This window comes from Heterodontus francisci, chromosome 9, assembly GCF_036365525.1.
Source record: "Heterodontus francisci isolate sHetFra1 chromosome 9, sHetFra1.hap1, whole genome shotgun sequence".
Lineage (NCBI taxonomy): Eukaryota > Metazoa > Chordata > Chondrichthyes > Heterodontiformes > Heterodontidae > Heterodontus > Heterodontus francisci.
Window position 1 is genome coordinate 92,203,648 of NC_090379.1, and position 25,242 is coordinate 92,228,889.

The 25,242-nt window shown below is 43.8% G+C and overlaps 1 protein-coding gene across 3 annotated transcripts in view; it reads left to right on the forward strand.

The window, feature by feature from the left end:
* LOC137373908 (cysteine-rich motor neuron 1 protein-like) overlaps window positions 1-25,242 on the forward strand; it is a 359,636-nt gene that overhangs the window by 312,162 nt on the left and 22,232 nt on the right. For all 3 annotated transcript variants that reach the window (XM_068039487.1, XM_068039489.1, XM_068039490.1), the window contains 3 exons: window positions 4,019-4,140; window positions 9,766-9,984; window positions 12,422-12,637. In XM_068039487.1, coding sequence (XP_067895588.1) covers window positions 4,019-4,140; window positions 9,766-9,984; window positions 12,422-12,637 — 557 coding nt within the window. The remainder of the gene's footprint in view (window positions 1-4,018; window positions 4,141-9,765; window positions 9,985-12,421; window positions 12,638-25,242) is intronic.

The following is a 25,242-nucleotide window of genomic DNA, read 5'->3' on the forward strand; positions in this document are numbered from 1 at the left end:
AGTTTAAGATTGTCATCTGCAGAGAGAACTGCAGAATTAGGATTGTTGAGTGATAAAACTAGCCCTGTGTTGTAAACATCAGGCTGAATTTTACGGACCTCACGACGTCGGGGGTCGTGGCGGGGTGGGGGTGCGGGAAAATGCCTCTGGCCGAGGCCCACCACGGGCCTCGATGCCGGGAAGGCCTGGCCAGATATTGTCGTCAGCAGCAAGGCCTCGTGGCAGCCCCCCTGCTGTTTGGCAACGGAAGCCAAATTTACATATGTAAAATAATTTAAATGAATGAAAAAATTGCCTACCTGCTCCCGTCGTCTGTGCTGGAGCGATATTGATTTCAGTGGCCAGCACTCTCGTGCCTTCAGATCCCACTCCGGGGATCCGAGGTGGAACGCTATTGGGGTGGGTGGAGCAGGTAAGTTTTTCAGTTCAGGGGAGTGGGGAACTGCATCAGTCATTTCACTGGTGTAGGAGATGGTGGGAAGGGGTAAAGATTAAAGTTCATGAACTTTGAGGAGTGAAGGACAGGTGCACAAGATAAGTATTTTGGGGGGAGAGGGCAAAGAATTAAAACTATGGTTGTTGGGGGGGGTGCGTGCTGGGAGAGGGGCAAGGTTAATTAATTTACTTTTTAAAAATCCGTTCTCCTTTAAATATTTAAATGTAACGATAGGGCTCAAAGCCCTTTAAAGGCGTCGGTGCCTTTGCAAATGCAACTGACGCCATTGCCAGGGATGGATCCCCCACCCCCCCAAACAAGTCATCGGGTTGGTGGGTGGAGGTCCACCCCTGCAATTTAAATGAGCTGTTGCATTTAATATTGTGGCAGCTCCTCAACGTGCAGTCCGCACAAGGGGACTGTCATTGTTTACGTCCACTGCAGTCCATCATCTTCTTAGGCAGTCCTTCGGGATTGATGATGTCTTGCTTCCACTCCTGTTTGATGGGTTCTGAGATGGCTGATGCATCCAGTGTGTAACCTGTGGGCTCTAACGCGTGAGGGGCAGGTGGTGCTAGAACGGTCAGGTAGTTGAGTAGTTTGGAGGCTTGTGCATTCCCTCCAACATCTCGAATTTGCCTCCAGTGTTCCCTACAAAGTTCCTCGAGGTGTACGATGCCTTATTATGGTGGCCTCTCTGGTCAACCAGGCACTAATGGCACACAGCAGCTCCTGGTGGTTGAGAGGTTGGCAGCAAGGCGCTGACTGAGAAGGGCCACGTTATCGAGATCGTTGAGGCCTTGAATGTTAATTTTCTTGCAGCTTTGCTCTTGTTACTTCCGCTGCTTGGGGGGGTTAGGCTGATGGAGATGGTAGATTGGATGAGGTGGTGGTCGGTCTTGCAGTCGTACGGTACCTGTCATGGAATGGGTGATATGGACATCTCTGCGGTACCTCGCTCGATGGCTTAGTCGAGTAGGTGCCTGTGTCTGGACTGCAGGTGTTGCCATGAGGTCTTGGGTTTGTCTCACTGGCAGAAAAAGGGTTTTCTAATGACTAGGTCATTTACAAGGCATTTTGGCAGGAGGAGGACTCCATTAGAGGTGGCTTTCCCTTCCATGCCAATCACCTCCTTCCAGAGATTCCCGTCCTTCCCGACTCTTTGAAGTCTCTAAGGGGGATCACTTTGTCGTCTGCTGGGACTCTGGCTAGGGATTGCTCCCTCCTTTGCCTCATCAGTTGCCTCAAGAGTAGGAGCATATGCACTTATGACAGTGACATGCTAGTTTCTTGTTAGTGTGAGCCGGGCCATCATTAGGCGCTGCTTATTCCACGGGGGAGTCGCTGAGGCACCAGACAAGTTCATTTTTGATGGCAAAGCCCACCCCATTGAGGCGTTGTGCCTCTTCTGGGAGACCCTTCGAGAAAACGGCATATCCGCCGCCTTGCTCCTTCAGTTGGCCCTCTCCTGCACGCCATGTCTCACTTAGGACGGCAATATCGATGTCGAGGTGCCTGAGTTTCCAAGCTATGATAGCAGTGTGGCACTCAGGCCTGTCGCTGTTGGGGTTATCCATGAAATTCCTGGCCTTCCAGGACCCAAACTTCATTTTGGCGATTGGAAGATGCCTGTGCGTGTTTTCTTTTAACGTGGGGTGGTTGTTACCACCACCCGGCCTCCCTCCCTCCGCAGTACCATCCCTTCTATACAAAGCTAGCCAAACCCTACCCTGCCCACCCTCCACCCCTCCTCTAGACTTCCTCACCCTCCAATAGGACCCCAGTCCTCATCCCAGAACTTCCCCAAGTTTTCTCCAACCCGTCCTTTGCTTTCAGAGAGGCCCCGGCGAGCAAGGACCACTTGCCAAAATGAGCTGTGACTGAGAGACCCCAGACTCCTGCTGAGCCTGTGACTGCCCACAGATTATACTGGTTTTTCAGATTCGGTCTGTTCCTGGCCAGAATATCAGCCACCTGATGTTACAAACATAAAAAATGCTTCACTCACCAGTATCCAAATGAGAAAGGAGTTGTCCTTTACAAAATATGAACCTTTCTTCATGTTTGCTTTACAGTAGTTTCAATAATACTGCAACTAGTTTGAAGGTGAAGCAACGTGAGCAACGTACCTTCTAATTTTTTTATATATAGTACGCAGGCGATTTGTTTAAGTGCACAGGCCCTTTGGGGCCGCAAACACGGTAACTTAAAGGGGCCAGCTTGTGGGAACTTTCAGGTTGCTGCATGGCCACGCAGCTTAGAGGGACCATGAGTGTGAGGCCACGTTCTCGAAGGGCTGTAACATTGCTTGATAAAATGCAGTACAACGTCAATACCATGACTTCACTGACAAAGTATATTGATATGCAAAGATTACATTGCACTGCCACAAAAGCTGTTGTACGAATGCCAGCTTGCCTGTTGATAACACTTTGCCTCTGGGTCCCAAGGTTAGTTTGATGCCGCATGCCAGGATTTAATCGTGCACTTGAGTACCAGCCTAGATTATAATACTGAGGGGGTTGAATTTAGTCGTGCCAGTGGGGTTCCTGGCGCCCAACCAAAAAGGCAAGGGGAACCCCACCTTGGCCTTTCAGAGTCCCCCCAGCACTCGGGCAATTAACTGCCTGGTGCCAGGATCCTGCCTCCAAGAGCTGCTGGCCAATCAGAGGGAGCGGTGGCCATTGCCAGTACTACAGGAGGCCTGGGATCAGGCCCAGCGCTGGAGCCCTGGACCAAAGGCGAGTGAGGCAGGGGCCAGTCAGGTAGGCCCCGGGGACTGGTGTGGGGGTGGGGAGGATAGGCGATGAGGGCATGGAGGGTCTGTTACGAGAGGGGGGGCCTTTGCCAGCAGATTGCCAACGGAGGAAGCCCCCCACCCACCCAAGCCCGCAGGGAGGCTGCCTTATTTTACTGGGCGACCTCCCTGTATGGCAGAGGCACTCCCATAACCTCCCCCCCAGCCACTGGTTTAATTTCAGTGACGGTGGCTACTGATTGGCCACTTAAAGGCCTCAATTGGCCTCTGGCAGGAAGGCCGTATTCAGCCTTTCCCGCCCCCGACTTAATCGCAGCGCGATGGAAAGACGACGGGCCCTCTGCCCTCTCCACCCTGCCCACCCCCCACCACCATCCGTCACAATTCTATGGACCCCCCAAACTCCCAGTCCATCTGGGGGGGGCCATTAAATTACGCCCAGCGAGTTCAACCTTGTCACAGGTGCTGTTCTTCAGAGGAGCTATTAAGCCAAGGTCCTGTCTGCCAATTTAGGTGGACATTAAAAATCTCCTGGCTCTACTGAAAGAAATGCTGTGTTTTCCTGGCCAACAGTCCTCCTTCAACCAAGATGGCAGAAATATGCAGCATGATCTTTGTGGGATCTTACTGATTGAAAAATAGTTTGTCAACATAACAGCAATTGCTGCATTTCAAAAGTGTAATTATTGATCATGAAGTGTTTTGAAATATTTTTAAATATGGTGAGGCTGCCTTTCTTTCTGTATAGCTGAACCATGAAGATTTCCAGAATAAGGTCAGTCTCCCTTGACATTTGCTAATTTTGTTTTTGAAATTATTTTCAGGAGAAACAAACACGGTTGTGAGATGTGCCGCTGCGTAAGGTGTCCACCGTTTACCTGTGACAAATATTGCCCAGAAGGATATGAACAAAATAAGAAAGGGTGCTCTGTGTGCCACTGCAAAGGTACCAAAACATTAACCCATTTCAAGATTAATTTTACCAAAATTTGGAACCAAATTATTGGGACAGGGATGTCAATGATGCATCAGATTTTAGCATTGTTATTTGCATTGGGATAAGGAGCATTGAAAATATATAAATAATGTTTAACTCTTATATTTATATCTTCAGTACAGTTATGGAAATGTCTCCTGTTTAATACATATCATGGTCAGTAAGCTCAAGAACAACAAAGGCAGAGAATCCTTTTTTCCAATTTGCATTTGTTGCATTTAATAAAAGGAAAAAAGAAGTCGAGGAAAAAGTACTTTCAGTATGAAGTACTCAGTCACTTCCTGCCCCTTAGTAATTTTTATAGCTAATTGAATTTCCTCCTACCCATCCCAACTTGTAGGAAATGCACTATTTATGGTGAATTTGGGGAATGCATACCACAGAGGTGCCAATATATTGCCTTTTTGACAAAAGTGTGAATTTTTGCAGTCAAATCCAACTGTCTGAATTTTCTCACCCTTTCTGTGGAGAAACTTGGAAAGAATTTGATCAGCTAGAACTTTACTGTTAAACTTGGAGTGTCTGCATTAATGATATGTCAAGTTGGTTTCGTTGGTACCAGAAAGGAGCTACGGGTGTCACTGATGGGGCTGCAGTCATCATAGTCCCTGTTGCATGATTGCCTTTAGGAGTGATGTCCCTCTCAGATCTTAGTATGCTAATGAGCCAAGTACCAGGACGTAGTCATGAGACTCGAAGCCAGAATCACTACAACTGTAACACCTAGAGGGAGGTTCTGTAAATAGCTCTGTACTGTACATAAGGGTTTCGCTGTAATAAACCTGTTTGAGATCTTCAACCAACTGGACTCCACGCATCTCATTTATGTTGAATCAGACAACATAAAGAACTCATTGAAGAACTCATTACAGTCCCCTGAGAGTCCATGAGGACAATGTAAGAAGCAGTGTAATGTCAATGGAAAGACTGGCTGACTCGCTGGTTTGAACTGAGTTACCCACCCTTAGTTGGGTAATAATGAAGGGTTCCACAACTGACGCCAACACCCCAGGCCTCCTCTGCAAAGAATCACACAGTTGAACTGGATCATTTATGAATGGTTCATTTGGAGCGAGTGTTGGTCAGCATCCTTTCCTGGCTTTGTCAAGTAAAGACAAGCTAGAAGTTTTCAATTCCAGTTAAGCACTGTGTGTGGAGAAAAAAATAATGTAAAATATCAAGTGTCTCCTAACTGTATAATTAACTTTTTAAATAGCCTTCTTGCACTTCTAACTCTTTTTACACTTCTTTATTTTAATAAAGTTTAAAATAACTAGTTGCTATATATCCCTGCTACAGTGCGTAGCAGAGTGGAGAGCCAGAACTCAGTGGAGGAGCCAGTTACAATGGTCACACATAACAGGCCTATAAGCATCCGCACAACACACTTAAAGAGAGACCAAGTTAAACCCAGCATTTGAAATCTGGTGGTTTCACAAATCTTTGGAAAGTTGAGTGTCACATACAAGGTCCTTAAAGAAAATAACCAATTTATGTTACATTTGCCTTTTTGATTGTGGTAAGTGAACCAAAAATACTTCTAACAAATGAAACCAACCCCAAGCATATCCTTAATTGAGAATATTGTAGGGTTTTGGACAGTTATCTATTTCAAATTAGTTTCAGATTGTCCAAACAAAGACCTAGGCTTATTACTAAAAGAAAAGCTATGGGGCCATAGTTTACTGTAAAAATAGCGGTGAGGCTAATGTGTTATTTATGCGCAAATCAGACAGAAACTTCAGGCAAGCGCAGATGTGCACTTCAACGTGAAAGTTTGGAAGTTGCTGTCTGAGATGCGCTGTTCCTCCGTGAGCAGCACAAAATGGCATTTCCCTGTCTTGCACCCCGTTCAAATGTGTTGAACAGCATGCAGTTCCTGTGCTGGTAGATAATGACTAAACTTGCCACAAAATTTTAAGGCTTGTCCATTTCAATGTTAATTTTGTGATGAGTCTTTAATTAATGACAAACAACCTCTGACTGAAAATTGACTTTTACTGCATGGAGACTTATTCCTTCAGATTTTAGTGGCTGGAGTTTTTTTTAAAATTAAATTTAAAGAATTTTTACTGTAACTTCGTCTCTTTTTTTCTCTATCAAATCTTTCTTTCCCTCTCTTTGTTTTACTTTCTGTACCTAATTGACATTAGATTCAGTAATCCTAATTTACACTTTCTGGTTCAGACTCTGCACTGTTCATTTACAGAAGTTCAGTCTGGTTGGTTAAGGAGATGTACAGTTGCTTGCCCTGTCCAAGAGGTCTCAGGTGCCCTGGATCCTCTAACTTACAGAAATCTCCAGTGCAAACTGTCATAGGCTTGCCCTTGCCCATTTAATTTCTAACAAATGGTGGCCACCATTCATTCACCAGCTGCAGTGAATTCTGGCCAGGGTCTGATCTTTGAGCAATATCCTCTGAAAGTTCTGCAAAGCAGCTATAAGTGAAAAGCCTGCTGACCATGCCAACCTCTTATTAAACCCAGCGAGACAAAGCAAGTTTGTTTTTTCCTGGACTTGGTTTTAACTTGAATCTGCAGGAACCAAACAGAACAACAGTTCTGCCCAGTCTAGTTCAGTACCTTGCCATTATATTGATCCATTTTGCATATTTTTATTATAATCGTATGCAGTATGTATTAACAGAAGTACACAAGTATCTCCTCTTGAAGAACCCTTCAAATATTCATAAAGCACACAAAACACTCCTGTCAATAAATGAACCTTTTCTACAATAGAGTCCAACTAAGTGTATTTTATTGGGATCTAATCTATCAGTACTTGTTTTCCCCACCAGCAACCCATTACCCCACCCCCCCCCCCTCCCCACACAACCCCAGACAAGCCCCCTTGACAATGCAACTGAGATTTCTCGGCATTAACATTATAGATCTCGTCATCGTGACCTTAGGGAGGCATCATCCCACTTTATTTTAGGCAGCTTGTCAGTCATACCACAGGCACGTGCCAAGGTTCAGGCATCTTGTTGATGCTACAAGCTGTGCACTGCCAGGCATCCTGCCAAATTTGAACAGGCATCCCACCACCATTAAAGCAGGCTTGCTGCCAACCTCTCTTCTGGCTTTTGTTGCTCACACTGGTGAGTGAGTAATTTTGGCTCGTGAGAATAAAAAAAATAACAGTTACACAATCTATTTTGAGGGACCTGAAGAGGGAATTATGGTTGCATTTTGCCAATTGATGGTTCCTTCCATGTCACACTAAATAGGAACTAAAGCAAGTAGTGGTTGTAGACAAACCCTTTCCCCACAACAAAAGGTGGTAATACCTCGTCAAGGGATCTAATACAGCTCTTGGGTATCTAATAATGCTCAGGCCCCGTCTTGGTGTACTGAGGTCAAATCTTAGAATGTGTTCTATTCAATTTCTGATTCTGGGTGAGTGAACATGATGTGAGTTTTCCTCACCCTGTCGGAACTGCCCCAGGGTATGCATACCACTTCCCTTTGACAGCATGCTGAAGTTCAGGAAGTCTCAATGTAATTCCCACAATGTACCATTCTTCTTTCTGTCACATGCTTTTTTTTAAATTTCCTTATCTCATTCCCATTCTCCTTTTCCTAGTTTTCCTTTCTCTGTTTCTCCCTTCATCTTTCTCATTTTTCTCTTTCTGATTTCCAATCATTACTGTATTGTATTGTGATTTGTGATGAGCAAATGCCTTTAGTTTTAATATACTAGTAATCTTTCCCAGCATAGTTATTGTGTATGACAAGTTGTTTGCATGTTGCATAATAGAGGGCAAAAACCAACTGTAATCACAACAAAAGGATGGCATAACTTTTCTCATAGCGTGCAATAGTTTATGCAGCAAAATAGATCTGAAACATAGGTGTTATTATAGATATATTACAGTCTAATCTTAAATTGAAGTTGCATAATGGGAATTATCTGTTATAAACACACCCTATATTCTGTCATTGCTTTCAAGCAAAAGCACATTTATATTAGCTGAAGACTGTATAAGAACCTTTATTTTAGAAAATTTCCTCTCTTTGATTACATGTATATTTAAAATTACCTATGTGTAAATTACATAAAAAGCTCTCCCAATTATCACGGAAGATATTTGTAATCAGTCGGGCTTTTTTAATGCACTCCACAATCTGTTACTGAGTTAATCAAATGCAGAATAACAATGTATAAGAGCAAGATATGAAAAAAATCATAACTCAAATAAATGTTGATCAAGCTGAATTTCTTTCTGTCTCTGTGTCTGTGTTTGTCTTTGTCCATCTGTGTTTCATCTACTGGGGTGAGAGGAGTGTATAGTGCTGTTTGTTTTAGAGCAAGGTGGACGATAATAGAATGTCAACCTGAATGTAAATCAGTGAGATGTGTGGGTATGTGCATGACTGTTTGTCTATGTTTTATATCCATCAATATATGAGTGAAGGGAGCCATTTACCCAATAGAAATTATGGGTTACAATAAAGTGACCCAAAAAGTTATTCTAATAATGGTACAAAATATAAGAAAATACTGTAATATATTTTACAGTTACATATTTCACTATTATAAGAAGTTTCAGTGTGCCACCTAACCATTCTATATAACAATAAAGTTGCCATGTTTTTTGTTTGTAATTTTGCAGTGTTTTATGCTCATCATTGTAAAATTTGACTTTATATATTTTTTATTAGCCATTAATTATAATTTTTCCATCCTTTAGTTTCTTCTTCCCCCACCCCGCCCCCAACCCCCACAACCCCCTCAGCACACACTACTGATAAGACAATGTTCCCAGACCTGTGATCACCCACCTCGTAATGAATGTGCAGGAGTGACCCAGGATGGTGTACCCACTTATTTTCCTTCTGTTCAAGTGAAAAAAGTGCCCATCCTTCCTTAACACATTCGTTTTTAGCCTGGCAGAGATCAGGAAACCATAACTGCAGAAAATCATAGATGCAAATCTACTTCCCAGCGCACTATAATTAGTGCATCAGTATAATAGCAATGCTGAGAGAGAGCATAATTATATTTAATCAAAAATAGATTACTATGGACCGAATGTTGTTGTAGGTGGGAACACTGAGCTTCTTCTGGGTCCTACTTTTGTATCTAACTGAGACTGATCAGATGACCGTAATCTCTATTTATTGGTGGGAAAGATCCTGTGTGATGAGTTTGGTCAGTTTGAATCGATTCCAAGTGAACATAACACAAAAGTAATTGACAATCTCACTTAGAAAGTCCTGCGAATGACAGGTGCTAGTTATGGAAAATATCTCTCTGGGGGGATGATTTTCTGAAATTGGAACTGATATGAATTGATAGAGTAGTTATATTCTGCATCTAATTATTGCTGTAACTAACCTGGGTGTACTTGATGCCAGGTGATGAAATAAAGAACTGCAATTCCTAGTGCTAATATCCTATATTGACAAGTATTAAAAAAAGTAGATTTGGAAACTGGTGATGGTTGATGCTTTAGCATCTAAAATAAATATTAACTGCTAACATGATTTAAGTTCAACTGAACCTTGATGGGTTTTGTGTTGAGTGTGATAAAAATTTTAATTAAATTTTCACACTTGGTTACTTTTGCAGAGACTGATGTGCATCTTCGCACTACTGCTTCTCCACCTCAAATCAGTTTCTGTCTGACTGCTAATGGTCGTCGCTACAAGGAAGGAGAAGGCTGGCATGATGGATGCAGGGACTGTTATTGTTATGGTGGAAGGGAAATGTGTGTGCTGATTACATGTCCTGTTCCAAACTGTCTCAGCCCATTGGTCAGACCTGGGCACTGCTGCCCTACCTGTCAAGGTGAGTTACAGCTTAATCAGACTTCATTGAAACAATAATTATTTGCTGTAGTATTCCAGTGAATACAGCATGGCCTTTCTTAGCTTTACAATTAAGAGCACACTATCTGTTTTAAAAACAAAACAGTTATAAGGTAAGTTTTAAGGGGTTGCATTCCTAGTGGAACAAAGGAATCTTCCTTGATAGGAGTATCAGAGAGTCATTCCCAGAGATCGGGCTGAATTTCATGAGCGTGCCACAAATCACCGCAATGCGTTCTCATCTCGGCGGTCTTCAGGCAAGGATGTGGGGACTCATTTAAATGGAGGGGGCAGAGTGGCCGCCCCTGATGACGTAGAGAGGGCAGCCGCTCCATCCCTGGCAACGGCGTCCGGCGCTATTTTTAAAGGACTTCAAGCCCTTCAGTGACATTTGAATTTTTAAAGGGATATTATTGTGAATGTGATTTTAAAAGTTAAATAAAAGCTGGTGGCTCTTTCAACACCACCTCCCCTCCCCTCCCCCCATCCAAACAATTTTTGTTTGCAGCCACCAACCCTAGATAAACTTTATTGCCAATGCGAACTACTCCCCTCCCCCGCCCCAACCTCGTTACCTTTGCCCTTCCATCCCCCCCATACAATACAAAGTGTGTTCACCACTCCCGCCCCCACCCCCACCCTGATAATTTCACTCCTCCCCACCAGTGTCACGCCTTGGAACTCCAAACGGAGTTCTAAAGGCATGGGAGCTCTGGCCAGCAGCCTGTATGTTGGTATGGGACGGCTGCCAGGACAAGGTGAGTTGATTTGCATCTTTTTAATTTTACTATTGAAATGAAGGCCCCGCCACCAAGGGGAACCGCACCAAGGCCTCGCTGCTACTGGTAAAATGCGGCAGAGCCTTCTCGGCATCGGAGGTCATGGCGGGCCTCTCCTGGAAGAATTTTACAGGCCCCTCCGCACCCCCCCAACAACCCCTAACGCCAGAGGGCTCATAAAATGCAGCCCTAAATTAATTATCGTCAGTGAAAAATCAAGAACAAACCACTGTGCCTAATTCTATGATGAATGCTCCCACTGAGCAACGTAAAATATCATAACTAATGGGAAGCGGTAAAAGAACATTGCCCTTTTATGACTGCCACGTGGATTCCTTTCCAACACAGACCATTGGGATGGAAGGTTCCTCTCTCTGCTGACTGTCATGATCCTTGTTGAAATTAACGTGGTGGAGCAGTCTCAGTCTAGTTCTTCATGGACATAGTGCAACAGTAGAAGTGTGCCAGTATGCTGCACTGATTGCCATAAAATAAGACTGCATCACTTAGGTCATAAGACTGACTGGTGTTGGAAGTGGAAATGTTATACTGGAGCAATGGAAGGTGCTTTAAGGTTGTGGTTGAGGCATATTATTGGGATAGAGTTATTTTTATTCTTCACTTTGCCTGCGCTAAACTAGACCTGACACTGCTTGATACTGTCACTGAATTTAAAAAATGTAGAAAAACATTTGCATCCTTTGCCTAGGGCACGAATGCACGAATGTGATTTATCTGATTTAATACTGTACTGAAAATCACAACATGAGAATTAAAGGGGAATTAAGAGGAAGCTCTAATTTTCAACTACATTGATTTCAAAATGATTATCCTCATTGAAAAATCCCTCATGGTCTTGGTATCTTCCCTTTGGAACATCCTCCAGCCTCATTTCCCAGCTCACTCCCTTTGATCTTTCAACTCTGTCTACTATACAATACCTGCTTTCTGTTCACTGTATTCATCTATTAAGCCCCTGACGCTGTACTTCTCTTCTCAGACCACTTTATCTTGGTACATCTATTCCCATCTTGAAAATCCTCCTCAAAACCAACCTCCTTTACCAAGTCTTCAGTCACCTCTGCTGATTCTTCTCCCAACTCATCCAGAAGTCTAACTGCCGCTTTGTGAAACATCTTGGGACATAAAAGAAAAATAAATGCATTTAAATAGCGCTTTGCACAACCTCAGGACATCCCAAAGTGCTTTGCAACCAGTAAAGTACTTTTGAAGTATAGTCACTGTTGTAATGTGGGAAACATGGCAGCCAGTAAGCTCCCACAAACAGCAAGGTAATAATAACCAGATAATGATATCGATCGAGAAATTAAATAATGGCCAGGACACCTGAGACAACTCTGCAGATCTTTGAAATAGTGCCATAGGATCTTTTTTGTCCACCCGAAAGAGCAGGTAGAGCCCCAGTTTCTCATCTGAAAGATGGCGTCTCTGACGGTGTACAGCCTAGATTTTGTACTCAACTCTGGAGTGGCACTTGAACCCACACCTTCTGACTCAGAGGCAAGAGTGCTACCACTGAGCCACAGCTGATATCATTTAAGGTCTAATGCAAGTGTAAGTTGTTGTGTTTGTTTGCAGTAAGTTTTCTGTTAACAAAACTTTTGTTTGTTTCCACAGATGAAGTAGGCAGTGGGCAGCCTGATACCATTGACCTCACTGTATGTCAAGCTCCAGGAGGAGAATACTATTTAGAGGGTGAGACTTGGAACCTTGACACTTGCACACAATGTACATGTCACAGTGGGCGTGTGCTCTGTGACACTGAGGTGTGCCCACCTCTCCTCTGCCAAGCGCCAATTAAAGAATCAGGGGCTTGCTGTCTGACTTGTCCAGGTACGTGACCAGGGAGGAGAGGTACTTTAGGATGTAAATATAGCTTGTATTTTGAGTAATCTTATTAGAAAGTTATGAATTAACTGGTGCTAAAAACTCCAAGGGAAATATTCAGCATTAATCCCTGTATAGATGAATTAGTGCTGCGTTAAATCTCTTCATTATTTACATTTTGATGAACTATTTTAATTGTGCAATCCAGACGTATAGGTTAGGTGAGGGGAGTAGGTGCTTTTGTGTATTTCTACATACACATGCAGCATTTCATTGTTGTTTCCACTGTAATTCACAATAACAATGACACTGCCGTCACCCTCCCCGGGTATGTCCTGTACCACCGTCAGGACAGACCCAGCAGAGGTGGCGACACAGGTGGTATACAGCCGGGAGGGAGTTGCCTTGGTAGTCCTCAACGTCGGCTCTAGACCCCATGAAGTCTCATGGCATCATGTCAACCATGGGCAAGGAAACCTCCTGCTGATGACCACCTACCGCCCTCCCTCAACCGATGAATCAGTATTCCTCCACGTTGAACAGCACTTGGAGGAAGCACTGAGGGTGGCAAGGGCGTAGAATGTACTCGGTGGGGGACTTCAATGTCCATCAGCAAGAGAGGCACGGTAGCACCACTACTAACCGAGCTGGCCAAGTCCTAAAGGACATAGCTGCTAGACTGGGTCTGCGACAGGTGGTGAGGGAACCAACAAGAGGGAAAAACATACTTGGCCTTGCCCTTGCCAATCTGCCTGCCACAGATGATCTGTCCATGACAGTATTGGTAGGAGTGACCACCGCACAGTCCTTGTGGAGACTAAGTCCTGCCTTCACATTGAGGATACCCTCCATCGCGTTGTGTGGCACTATCACCGTGCTAAATGGGATAGGTTTCGAACAGATCTAGCAATGCAAAACTGGGCATCCATGAGGCACTGTGGGCCATCAGCAGCAGCAGAATTGTTCTCAACCACAATCTGTAAACCTCCCCCATTCTACCATGACCATCAAGCCGGGAGACCAACCCTGGTTCAATGAAGAGTGCCGGAGGGCATGCCAGGAGCAGCACCAGGCATGCCTCAAAATGAGATGGCAACCTGGTGAAGCTACAACCCAGGACTACTTTTATGTCAAACTGCATAAGCAGCATGCGATAGACAGAGTTAAGCGATCCCATAACCAATGGATCAGATCTAAGCTCTACAGTCCTGCCACATCCAGTCGTGAATGGTGGTGGACAATTAAACAACTAACTGGAGAAGGCAGCTCCACAAATATCTGCACCCTCAATGATGGGAGAGCCCAGCATATCAGTGCAAAAGATAAGGCTGAAGCATTTGCAACAATCTTTAGCCAGAATTGCCAAGTGGATGATCCATTTTGGTCCCCCTCTTGAAGTCCCCAGCATCACAGATGCCAGTCTTCAGCCAATTCAGTTCACTCCACGTGATATCAAGAAACGACTGAAGGCACTGGATACTGCAAAGGCTGTGGGCCCTGACAATATTTCGGCAACAGTACTGAAGACCTGTGCTCAAGAACTTGCCGCGCCCCTAGCCAAGCTGTTCCAGTACAGCTACAACACTGGCATCTACCCGGCAATGTGGAAAATTGCCCAAGTATGTCCTGTACACAAAAAGCAGGCCAAGTCCAACCCAGCAAATTACCGTCCTATCGGTCTACTCTCAGTCATTAGTAAAGTGATGGAAGGTGTCATCGACAGTGCTATCAAGTGGCACTTGCTTAGCAATAACCTGCTCACGTGACTCTCAGTTTGGGTTCTGCCAGGGCCACTCCGCTCCAGACCTCATTACAGCCTTGGTTCAAACATGGACAAAAGAGCTGAACTCGTGAGGTGAGAGTGACTGCTGTTGACATCAAGGCAGCATTTAACCGAGTATGGCATCATGGAGCCCTAACAAAACTGGAGTCAATGTGAATCGAGGAAAACTCTCTGCTGATTGGAGTCATACCTAGCGCAAAGGAAGATGGTTGAGCTTGTTGGAGGTCAATCATCTCAGCTCCAGGACATCGCTACAGGAGTTCCTCAGGGTAGTGTCCTAGGCCCAATCATCTTCAGCTGCTTCATCAATGACCTTCCTTCAATCATTAGGTCAGAAGTGGGGATGTTCGCTGATGATTGCTCAATGTTCAGCACCATTCGTGACTCCTCAGATATTGAAGCAGTCCATGTAGAAATGCAGCAAGACCTGGACAATATCCAGGCTTGGGCTGATAAGTGGCAATTAACATTCGCGCCACACTAGTGCCAGACAATGATCATCTCCAACAAGAGAGAATCTAACCATCTCCCCTTGACATTCAATGGCATTACCATCGCTGAATCCCCACTGTCAAAAGCCTGGGGGTTACCATTGACCAGAAACTGAACTGGAGTAGCCATATAAATACCATGGCTACAAGAACAGGTCAGAGACTAGGAATCCTGCGGTCAGTAACTCACCTCCATACTCCCCAAAGCCTGTCCACCATCTACAAAGCACAAGTCAGGAGTATGATGTAATATTCTCCATTGTCTGGATGGGTGCAGCTCAAACAACACTCATGACGTTCGACACCATCCAGGACAAAGCAGCCTGCTTGATTCACTCCCTCCACCACCGATGCACGGTGTCAGCAGTGAGTACCATCTACAAGATGCACTGCAGCAAAGCACCGAGGCTCCTTAGGCTGCATCTTCCAAACCCGCGACCTCTTCCACCTAGAAGGACAAGGGTAGCAAATGCATGGGAACACCACCACCTGCAAGTTCCCCTCCAAGCCACACACCATCCTGACTTGGAACTATATCGCCGTTCCTTCACTATCACTGGGTCAAAATCCTGGAACTCCTGTCCTAACAGCACTGTGAGTGTATCTACCCCACATGGACCGCAGCAGCTCAAGAAGGCAGCTCATCGCCACCTTCTCAAGGGCAATTAGGGATGGGTAATAAATGCTGGCCTAGCCAGCGATGCCCTCACCCCATGAATGAATAAAAAAACAACCTGTGGAGTGAAACAGTCACAAAGAATAATCTATTTAGAATGCCATCTGCAACCTTTTTGCCAAATGTAAGCTCATTTTAAAGAACATGAAAGGAACCCTGTGATTGCAGTGCAGTGATGCTGCTTTTTTAAAAAAAGCTTTGAAATAGTTTTTTGCAGAACAGCAGTGCTTTCATGAAAACAGGTGTACCTCTTCGGAAATGCATTGCAACTGCTTCTTCAAATCAAACCATATTGTTGTTGCTTCAGTGATGCTTTTTGTGAACCCAAATGGTTAGTAAATTATCTTAAGCTATTGTGCCTTAGAACAATTTTTTAATGTATTTCAGATGCATTAATTTTTCTAATGCTAATATCATTTTTGAAAGGCCTGACTCTAATTTTTAGACTATGTTCCCTAGACCTAGAATCCCCAACCTGCAGTAATAGTTTCTATCTACCCTATATGTTCCCCTTAATAGCTAGGGAAACTTGTATTTGTGTAATCTCTCCTTGTAAGTCCAGGTATCATTCTGCTAAATCTATGCTGTACTTCCTGCAGTATATCCTTTGTAAATTGTGTTGCCCAGGACTCTCCACATTACTCCATGTGTGATCTGACCAGGGCTTTGTATAGCTGTACCCTTAACTTCTACCTCCTTGTATTCTGGTCCTCTAGCTATAAAAGCCAACATTCCATTAGCCTTTTTGATTAAAATGTCATGAACAGGTACAGAAAATAATGATCTATGTACATGAACCCCCAAGTCTCTTTGGACCACCACTGTTTTTTGCTTATTAGCATTTGGAAAAATACTCTGCTCTATCTTTTTTAGGTGCAAAGTGGATGGCCTCACGTGCCTACAATGAAATCCATTTGCCACAATTTTGCCCATTCACTTAATCTATCTATAGTTATGCATTTACATCTACACTGCTTACATTGTCGCCTATTTTTGTGTAATCAGCAAACTAGATTTGTAGCTTTCTATCTCATCTTCTAAGTTGTTAACAAATACAGTGTATAGTTGAGGCCCCAACACAGATTTTTGCAGGATACTACTCGTCTCAACCTGCCAATTAAAGTACCTGCCTGTTATCCCAACTCTGTCTCCTCCCACTTAGTCAATTTCCTAACCAGCTCAATAATATGCCTTCGATTTCACGATTTCAAACTTTAGCTAACAGTCTTATGACCTATCCTTTACAAATTCATGCTAACTCTCTCTGATCAGCTGAAAATTTTCAAGGTGTTCAGCCAGTCTATCCTTAATTATAAATTCTAGTAATTTCCTAACAACAGATGTCATTAGGCTAATTATGTTTTGTTGACTTTTGCTGTTCTTTGTACCTCTCCCATTTGCCAGGATATATGCCATTTTTGACTGTTTGTATGCTTTTTCTTTTAGTTGTATTTTGTCTCTTGCCTCTCAGTTGTCCATAGCTGCTATTCTTTTGGCAAATACAGATCTTGCCCCTTAGGGCTATAAACAGGTTCTCGCATTCTTTCTTGAATTCCCCATTCACAGATTTTCCCAGGTTACTGTGGACAATCTTTTTCTTATTGCATTGAAGTCAGCCTTCCATCAATCTCGAATCTATTTCATATTTCTCCCTTTCAAACATTACACTGAACTCGATCATATTATGATCACTTTTTTTGATTCTTTCATGGGATGTGAGCATCGTTGGCAAGGCCAGCATTTGTTGCCCATCTGTAATTGCCCTCGAGAAGGTGGTGGTGAGCCGCCTTCTTAAACCGCTGCATTCCAAGTGGTGTGGGTACACCCACAGTGCTGTTAGGAAGGGAGTTCTAGGTTTTTGACCCAGCGACAGTGAAGGAATGGCAATATAGTTCCAAGTCAAGATGGTGTGTGGCTTGGAGGGAAACTTGCAGGTGGTGGCGTTCCCATGCGGCTGCTGCTCTTGTCTTTCTAGGTTGTAGAGGTCATGGGTTTGGAAGGTGCTATCGAAGGAGGCAAGGCTGTTCACTAAATCTGGCTCGTTACTCATTACTAAATCTAATATGCCATGCCACGTTGTTGGTTCTAGGACATTTCATTGCAGAAAACTATCCTGAAAATACCAAAGAAAATACCTTTCTGATGTGCTAGTCTGATTAACTTGAAATCCTCTGCGAAAACTACTCTGCCTTTACTATACACTTGTCTAATCCCTGCATTTATACAATCTACCACTTCACAGCTGTTAACCAGGGTAGTTGTAGGGGATTCAATGTTAACTGTTCAACTGATTCAACTGTTAACCAGGGTGCCGACACGCAACTCTCACTACAGTCTTAGATCCTTTCTTATTTTTTAATTCTACCTGTAAAGTCTGCAATGTCTGTTCACCTCTTGTTATATCCTCTCTTATCATTGAAGTGATTTCATTCGAAATCGCTAAGGCTACTCTTCCCCCTCTACCACTTTCCCTATCTTTCATGTAGGTCTGATAACCTGGTATATTTAATTCCCAACCCTGACCATCTTGCAGCCATGGCTTCCATGTCGTACCCTCCAAGTTGAATTTGCACCTGCAATTCATTCAGTTTGTCCCTTAAGTTCATGCATTTGGGTATGCATAAAGGATATTGTTTTGAGCCACACAACCTAACTATCCTGCTCTAATGCTGCACTCCCATATTTCTTATTTCTCTCTCCTGGTTTCATTACATTTTTAGTTTTCCTTTGATGACCTGTAGCACCTAAAGCACAATTTTGGATGGTTACTCAACTCTCTTCCCTTTCCTTTGTATTCAAACTATTATTTATATTACCTTTTCCACCTGAGCCTTGCCCTCACCACCCCCCCCCCCCCCCCCCCCCCATTTACTAGTTTAAAGTCCTTGTGACCGCCCTACTTATCCTTTCCACTAGGACCCTTGCCCTAGCCGGTTCAGGGGGAGCTCAACCCAACGGTCCAGCTAGTTCCTGTCCTCATACTTGTGCCAGTGTTCTATGAAATGGAATCCCTCTTTCCCACACGATCTTCAGCCACATGTTCACCTCCCTAATCTGCTTATCCCTTTTCCGATTTGCATGTGCCTCAGGTAATCAGAGATTATAACCCTTGAGGTTCTGCTCTTTAATTTAGCTCCTAGCTAGTGGTGCTTGCCAAACATGATCTCTTGCCTAGTCTTCCCTATATTTTTGGTCCCATCATGGATCACAACAGCTGGATCCTACCCCTCTCTCTCCAATATTCTTTTAAATTGATTTGCGGTGTCCCTCACCCTACACCAGGTAGGCTATGTGGGACTCTCAATCCTGCTTACAAAGGATGCTTAATTATTGAATCATTGGCCGGGACTTTGTCTGGGCGACGGGGGTCCAGATCTTGGCAAAGCACCGGCGAGAACCCCACGTCGCCCCTTCTGTGGGAGGCCCACCAAATCAAGTGCCAAATAAACACTTAACTGAACAGCGGTGGGCCTTCCACGGGATCGAGAACCCCAGCAACAGAAGTCCTGCCCTCTGAGAGCTGCTGGCCAGTCAGAGGTCAGAAGTTCTTTAACTGAGCAGCGCCACTTCGGAGGCGGTGGCTGTGGCTGCTGCTGGTGGAGCACCCACCTGAGGCATAGGAGCGTTGCTGGACCCAGGACACAGGTAGGTCAGGGCAGGAGGGGTTACATAAGGTGGGGGTCGTCGGGTAGAGGGATATCGGGGGTTGGCAAGAAGGGCAGGGGGTGACTCTCAGCGGGTCCCCCTTTCCCGACGCTGGGTCCCTTGTTCTGGGGGGGGTGGGGGAGAGTGTAAACGTCCCCCCCATAGAATCCCCTACAACTACCATATTGCACTCCTCCTGCTCCTGACTTTGGACAGCCTCCTTCATGAACAAGTATTTAGCATCTGTCTTCACAATAGAAGACACAAAAAGTATCCCAAGAAAATCAAGGGGCAAAAGGGAGGGAGGAACTTATGACAATCACTATCACTAGAGAAAAAGTACTAGGAAAACTATTGGAACTAAAGTCTGATAAGTCTCCTGAACCTGATGGCTTGCAACCTGGGGTCTTAAAAGAAATGGCTGTAGAGATAGTGGTTGTAATCTTCCAAAATTCCCTAGATTCTGGAAAAGCCCCAGCAGATTGTAAAACCGCAAATGTAACACTTGGCTATTCAAGAAAGGAGGGAGACAGAAAGCAGGAAACTATAAGCCAGTTAGTCTAACATCTGTCATTGGCAAAATGCTGGAGTCCACTATTAAGTAAGTAGTAGTAGGACATTTCGAAAATCATAGTACAGTCAAGCAGAAGATTTATTGGTTTTATGAAAGGAAAATCATGTTTGACAAATTTATTCGAGTTGTTTGAGGATGGTAACAAGCAGGGTGAGTAAAGGGGAACCAGTAGATGTAATGTATTTGGATTTCCAAAGGCATTTGACAAGGTGCCACATAAAAGGTTACTACATAAGATAAGAGCTCATGGCGTTGGGGATAATATATTAGCATGGATAGAGGATTGGCTAAGGAACCAGAGAGTCGGGATAAATGGGGCATTTTCAGGTTGGCAAACTGTAACTAGTGGAATGCCACAGGGATCAGTGCTGGGGCCTCAACTATTTACAATCTCTATTAATCACTTGGATGAAGGGACCAAGTGTATTGTAGCCAAATTTGCTGACGATGCAAAAATAGTTGGGAAAGCAAGTTGTGAGGAGGACACAAAGAGTCTGCAAAAGGATATAAATAGGTTAAGTGAGTGTGCAAAAATTTGTCAGATGGAATATAATGTGGGAATATGTGAGGTTGTCCAGTTTGGTAGGAAGAATAGAAAAGCAGAATATTATTTAAATGAAGAGAGACTGCAGAATGCTGTGGTACAAAGGTGGTCCTCATACATGAATCACAAAAAGTTAGCATGCAGGTACAGCAAGTAATTAGGAAGGCAAATGGAATCTTGGCCTTTATTGCAAGGGGGATGGAGTATAAAAATAGGCAAGTCTAGCTAGAACTGAACAGGGTATTGGTGAGACCACATGTAGAGTACTGCACACAGTTTTGGTCTCTGTACTTAAGGAGGGATATACTTGCATTGAAAGCAGTACAGAGAAGGTTCACTAGGTTGATTCCTCGGGTGAAGGGATTTTCTTATGAGGAAAGGTTGAGCAGGTTGGGCATATATTCATTGGCGTTTAGAAGAATGGGAGGTGGCCTTATTGAAACATAAAAGATTCTGAGGGGGCTTGACAGGATAGCTGCTGAGAGGATGTTTCCCCTCGTGGGGAAATCTAGAACTAGGGAACAAAGTTTCAGAATGAGGGGTCTCTCATTTATGTCTGAGATTAGCAGTAATTTTTTCTCTCAGATGGTCATTAATCTTTGGAATTCTCTAGTCCAGAGAGCATTGAAGGCTGTGTCATTGCATATATTCAAGGCTAAGTTAGACAGATTTTTGATCTAGAGGGGACTCTAGCGTTATGGAGGGCAGGCAGGAAAGTGGAGTTAAGGGCGCAATCAGATTAGCCATGATCTTATTGAATGGCGGAGCAGCCTCAAGAGGCCAAATGACCTACTCCTGCTCCCATTTCTTATGTTCTTATGTTCTCCAAGTTCCATGGTCAGCATTTTGCCTGCCCTTCCAATAGCATTTATCCTGATCATCACAGGTAGCAAGTACCTTGTACCTGTTGGGTCGGATTAGTTTCTGTGAATTGTTGTTCTCCAGCTCACCTGGGCTCCTTACTCTGCATGCTATCGGTTATGTCAACCTCATTCTGAATCTGAAGCTCTCTAAGAGGTGTGATTGAAGTCTGGAGCAGACTATCCAGATACTCCTTCCCCCTCCTTTATGCGTCAGAGTGCATCCAACTGACACTCCAGCTCAATGACTGAGTCTGAGAAACTCCAATGTGGGCATCTACTGCAGATGTGTTCACTGGGGACAGTCTCGTTGTCCACAGACTCCCACATACTGTAGTCCAGACATACAGCCTGCTTTGCCATATCTAAGTCGAGATTATTTCTGTTATTTATATCTACTTTTTAGTTTGTTGTAGGTTGTTTTTCTACATATTAATTTGCACTAAACATTAAAACACTGAACGACATTTTAAATACTTACTGCCTCCAGCTTATAAAACCGCTACAATTATTGGAAGCAAAAAGCTTCCTTCCCAGCCTCACCAAACTCCCAACTCTTATACCTGTTTACAATGCACTCTATGTGACCACATGCTATTCAATGAATACACATGTCAGAAAGCAGGCAAGGCTGTCAGTTACACAGCTGAATTGGTACCTTCATTTTTAAAGCAAAGCAAGTGTGGAGCCAAGATCCACAGTGTGTACAGTTTCAATGCAGTTGAAAAGATTCATGAGAAAGGCCTGGGTTTTCCTTCTGAGTGCCTGGTAATTCCAGGGGAGGTAATGGAGGGCGTTATGGCGGGAATAAATGTCGCTGAGCCACCATCTCTAAAAATGTCCACATCATTTTTTCTCCGCCGGCTGCTTGCCCACCCTACCACATGTCAATGACCTTGGTGTGACTTTGCACAGTGTGCCATTTCCCTTCTGGGGGGGTTCCGAAGAAGGGTCACTGACCCGAAACGTTAACTCTGCTTCTCTTTCCACAGATGCTGCCAGACCTGCTGAGTGGTTCCAGCATTTCTTGTTTTTATTTCAGATTTCCAGCATCCGCAGTATTTTGCTTTTATTTTAGGTAATAATTAGTTGATAATTTAGATCAATATTCAGCATTTCCTATCTAAGTAAGTTAATAGCATTTTATAGTTCAAATGTATATTCGGAAGATTGGGCTAAATTTCCGTCTTTACTGCCCGGGTAGTAATCTGGCAGAGCAGATTTGCCACCTGTAACACATTAGGCTTTCGTTCCTTGGATTTTAATGGAATTATAATTGGACGGCTTCTGCAATTGGCAGCGATCTGATTGCCAAGTTACAGCCCAGGGTGCAAAAGTGAAAATGTATACTATTGTGTAGTGAAATAGTAAGAGTAATACATATTTGCCCAATGAGATATATGAAATTGCTTTTACGAGTTGCATCAGCTGAAGAATGTTGCTGATGTTCAGTCTGCACCAGATGTTTATGAACAATGATTTTAGACTTCCTCTTGGAAACGAGCATCACATTGCTATGTGCTCTTCAATCAATTCTGGTCCATTAGTCTCAACAGAGAAAACATAATGATCTCATGTCTTCCTAGTATTTTTGTAACTGAATAGCAATTAAGAAAAGGAACAAAGACTTACAGTAACAAGAAACAAAAGTACTGAAAATACTCAACAGGGTCATGTGTAGAGAGAAAAACAGAGTTAACATTTCAGGTCTGTGACCTTTCATCAAAATGACAAAGGCCTGTTTTTCCTTTTTCCTGGTTCACTGTGGGCAAACTTTGGAAAGTTTCAGGTGGATGGATGCTTTGTAGCAGACTTCTTTGGTTAAGTTTCGGTCACAGTTCAATGGCAAAAAATCCTGTTAGAATTTCTCAGCTGGCAAGGTCACCTTTCATCCTTACCTCCAGATACTTTAAAGATGGTATTCTGGCACAGTCGTCCTCCTTTCCGGGATGGGTCTCCCTTCTGGCTCTGACTTACGGCACAGAAAATGTCTCTTTACAAAAACTCCTTATCAGAGACTTGGGGCTGAATTTGGTTCCCAGCCAATGTCGGGTTCCATGGCAGGGGTTGGGGGTCGAGGTGCCAGGGCATCAGAGCGGCAGCAGCTGCCACGGAACCCAACGCCGGGATTGCTGGGTCCGATCTTCCCAGCGGCACGGACACTCCATGGCAGCTTTTCTGCGATGGGACCCTGCTTTTCATATGCTAAGTAGATGTTTGTATTAATTTAAATGTAACCCACAGCAATCTTGCCTTCAGTTCCAGATCTTCAGCACTACGTGCGGCACTCATGCGCTTTCACTTTCCTGCCCAGGGAAAGCTGGCGCCACGGAGGTGGGGAAGGGGTCAATTCTACAGTATTTGTATAGGGAAGGGGAGGAAGGGGTCAACCATGCAGTACTTGTGAGGGAATGGGGGAAGGGGTCAACCCTATATTTTGGTGAACTGTTTGCGTCAGCACCTGCTTCCACATCAGTTGATGCCGTGAATGGCATCATCAATGCCGCCCCTGCCACATGATTGGGGGGCGTCCGCCATGAATATGTTAAGTGGCCACCAACCGCAAAATTGCACCAGCACGGCGGCATGAGTCCCGCGTGGGGCAGCCACCGTTTTCTGCACCCGCCGCCAAATCCAGCCCTTGGTTTCTGTCAGGTGACCCATGTTTCTCTCCCATTGTGTCTTCATAAGTGGTGTTTGATGGTGTGGCCATTATTAGACAATGGGTTTGGACATTTCTCATCTCCATGCCATCATGATAAAGTGTTATTTTATGACACTCATTATCTTGAGTTTGAGTCTGGAGTCTGCATGTCTACAAAGTCATTGTTAGCCTAATTTGTTGAAGAGGGATAGCCATTAATATTGAATGAGCCATTTACACTTCTAATGCTTTCTTCAGCACTTGACTAGATATGATGATTGGTTTAGGGTTCCAGCAGTTACCATGTGAATTCGCAGTACAGGAGAGGTCATCTGACCTCTTACTCCATCTCGTTTTGCAGCAAAAGTTTTGAGTTCAATTCATCAGTTCATTTTATAGTTCATAATTTCTCCTTATGTGAACGTGACATAATCGATTTCTGATCATTATAAATTGCTTTCCAATTCTTACTATTGGATTTCAAAGCTATATTTTTGATAACATTTTGAACAAGTGGCACATGCGAGTGTATTGGATATCTGCAGATTCCATATCCAACAATTTCTGGTGTCAAAATTATTTGATAATTGATTCACAGCTCATACTCCAAGTAACAGCCCATTTCTGTTCCAGTAATCTGAAGTTTTTTGACTACTTGCAGTGAAATATAATCTTATTCACGTAACAACATAACCTTGCAGAGGATTTCTGAAACCCTGTTGTGGCATTGGATAGTTCTGATTTACAAATCAAGTCAAAAGAAAAAGAGTTGGTTTGATATATTTGTTTCAGAAAAGAGAGATTCTCCACTGCTAGGTTAAGCTGATGTAAACTTTGTCCAGCCGGTTTTCAATTGTAGTTTACTAAGTACTCAAATGACGTCTGAAAATACACAAGAAATTTTATCAGTAAGTAGGGCACTTCAGAAAAGAACATCCAAAGTCAACAAAAATTCAAATTAAACTACTCTCGACAGAGACATGTGCAGTATACTGTAATTCCCACCAAATAATCTAATTCTATTTGGGGGAAAAAATTGTGATTTTAATAAAATATCAGATATGGTCTGGATCAGAAAACTTCTGCAATATTGATGCACTTTTTGTTGACTAATTAGGGGTAACTTTCTGTGTATATACTGATGGGGAAGAAACCTTCCCACTGTCAGTTGTAATGAGGAGAGTTACCTCCAGGATTTTTGAAATAATGGGAGGAATTTTATGCTGTTCCCCATGTTGGGTTTGGAGGCAGGGAGAGCATATAATGGGGTGGGAAGGTGGTGGGGTGGGTGACCCCGCCACCTTCCCACCTCCACTCAAATTAGGTCCTGGGTGGGAAGGCCTGTAAACGGCCTTCCCGTCCCGCCACCAATTGAGGCCCTTTAGTGGGCAATT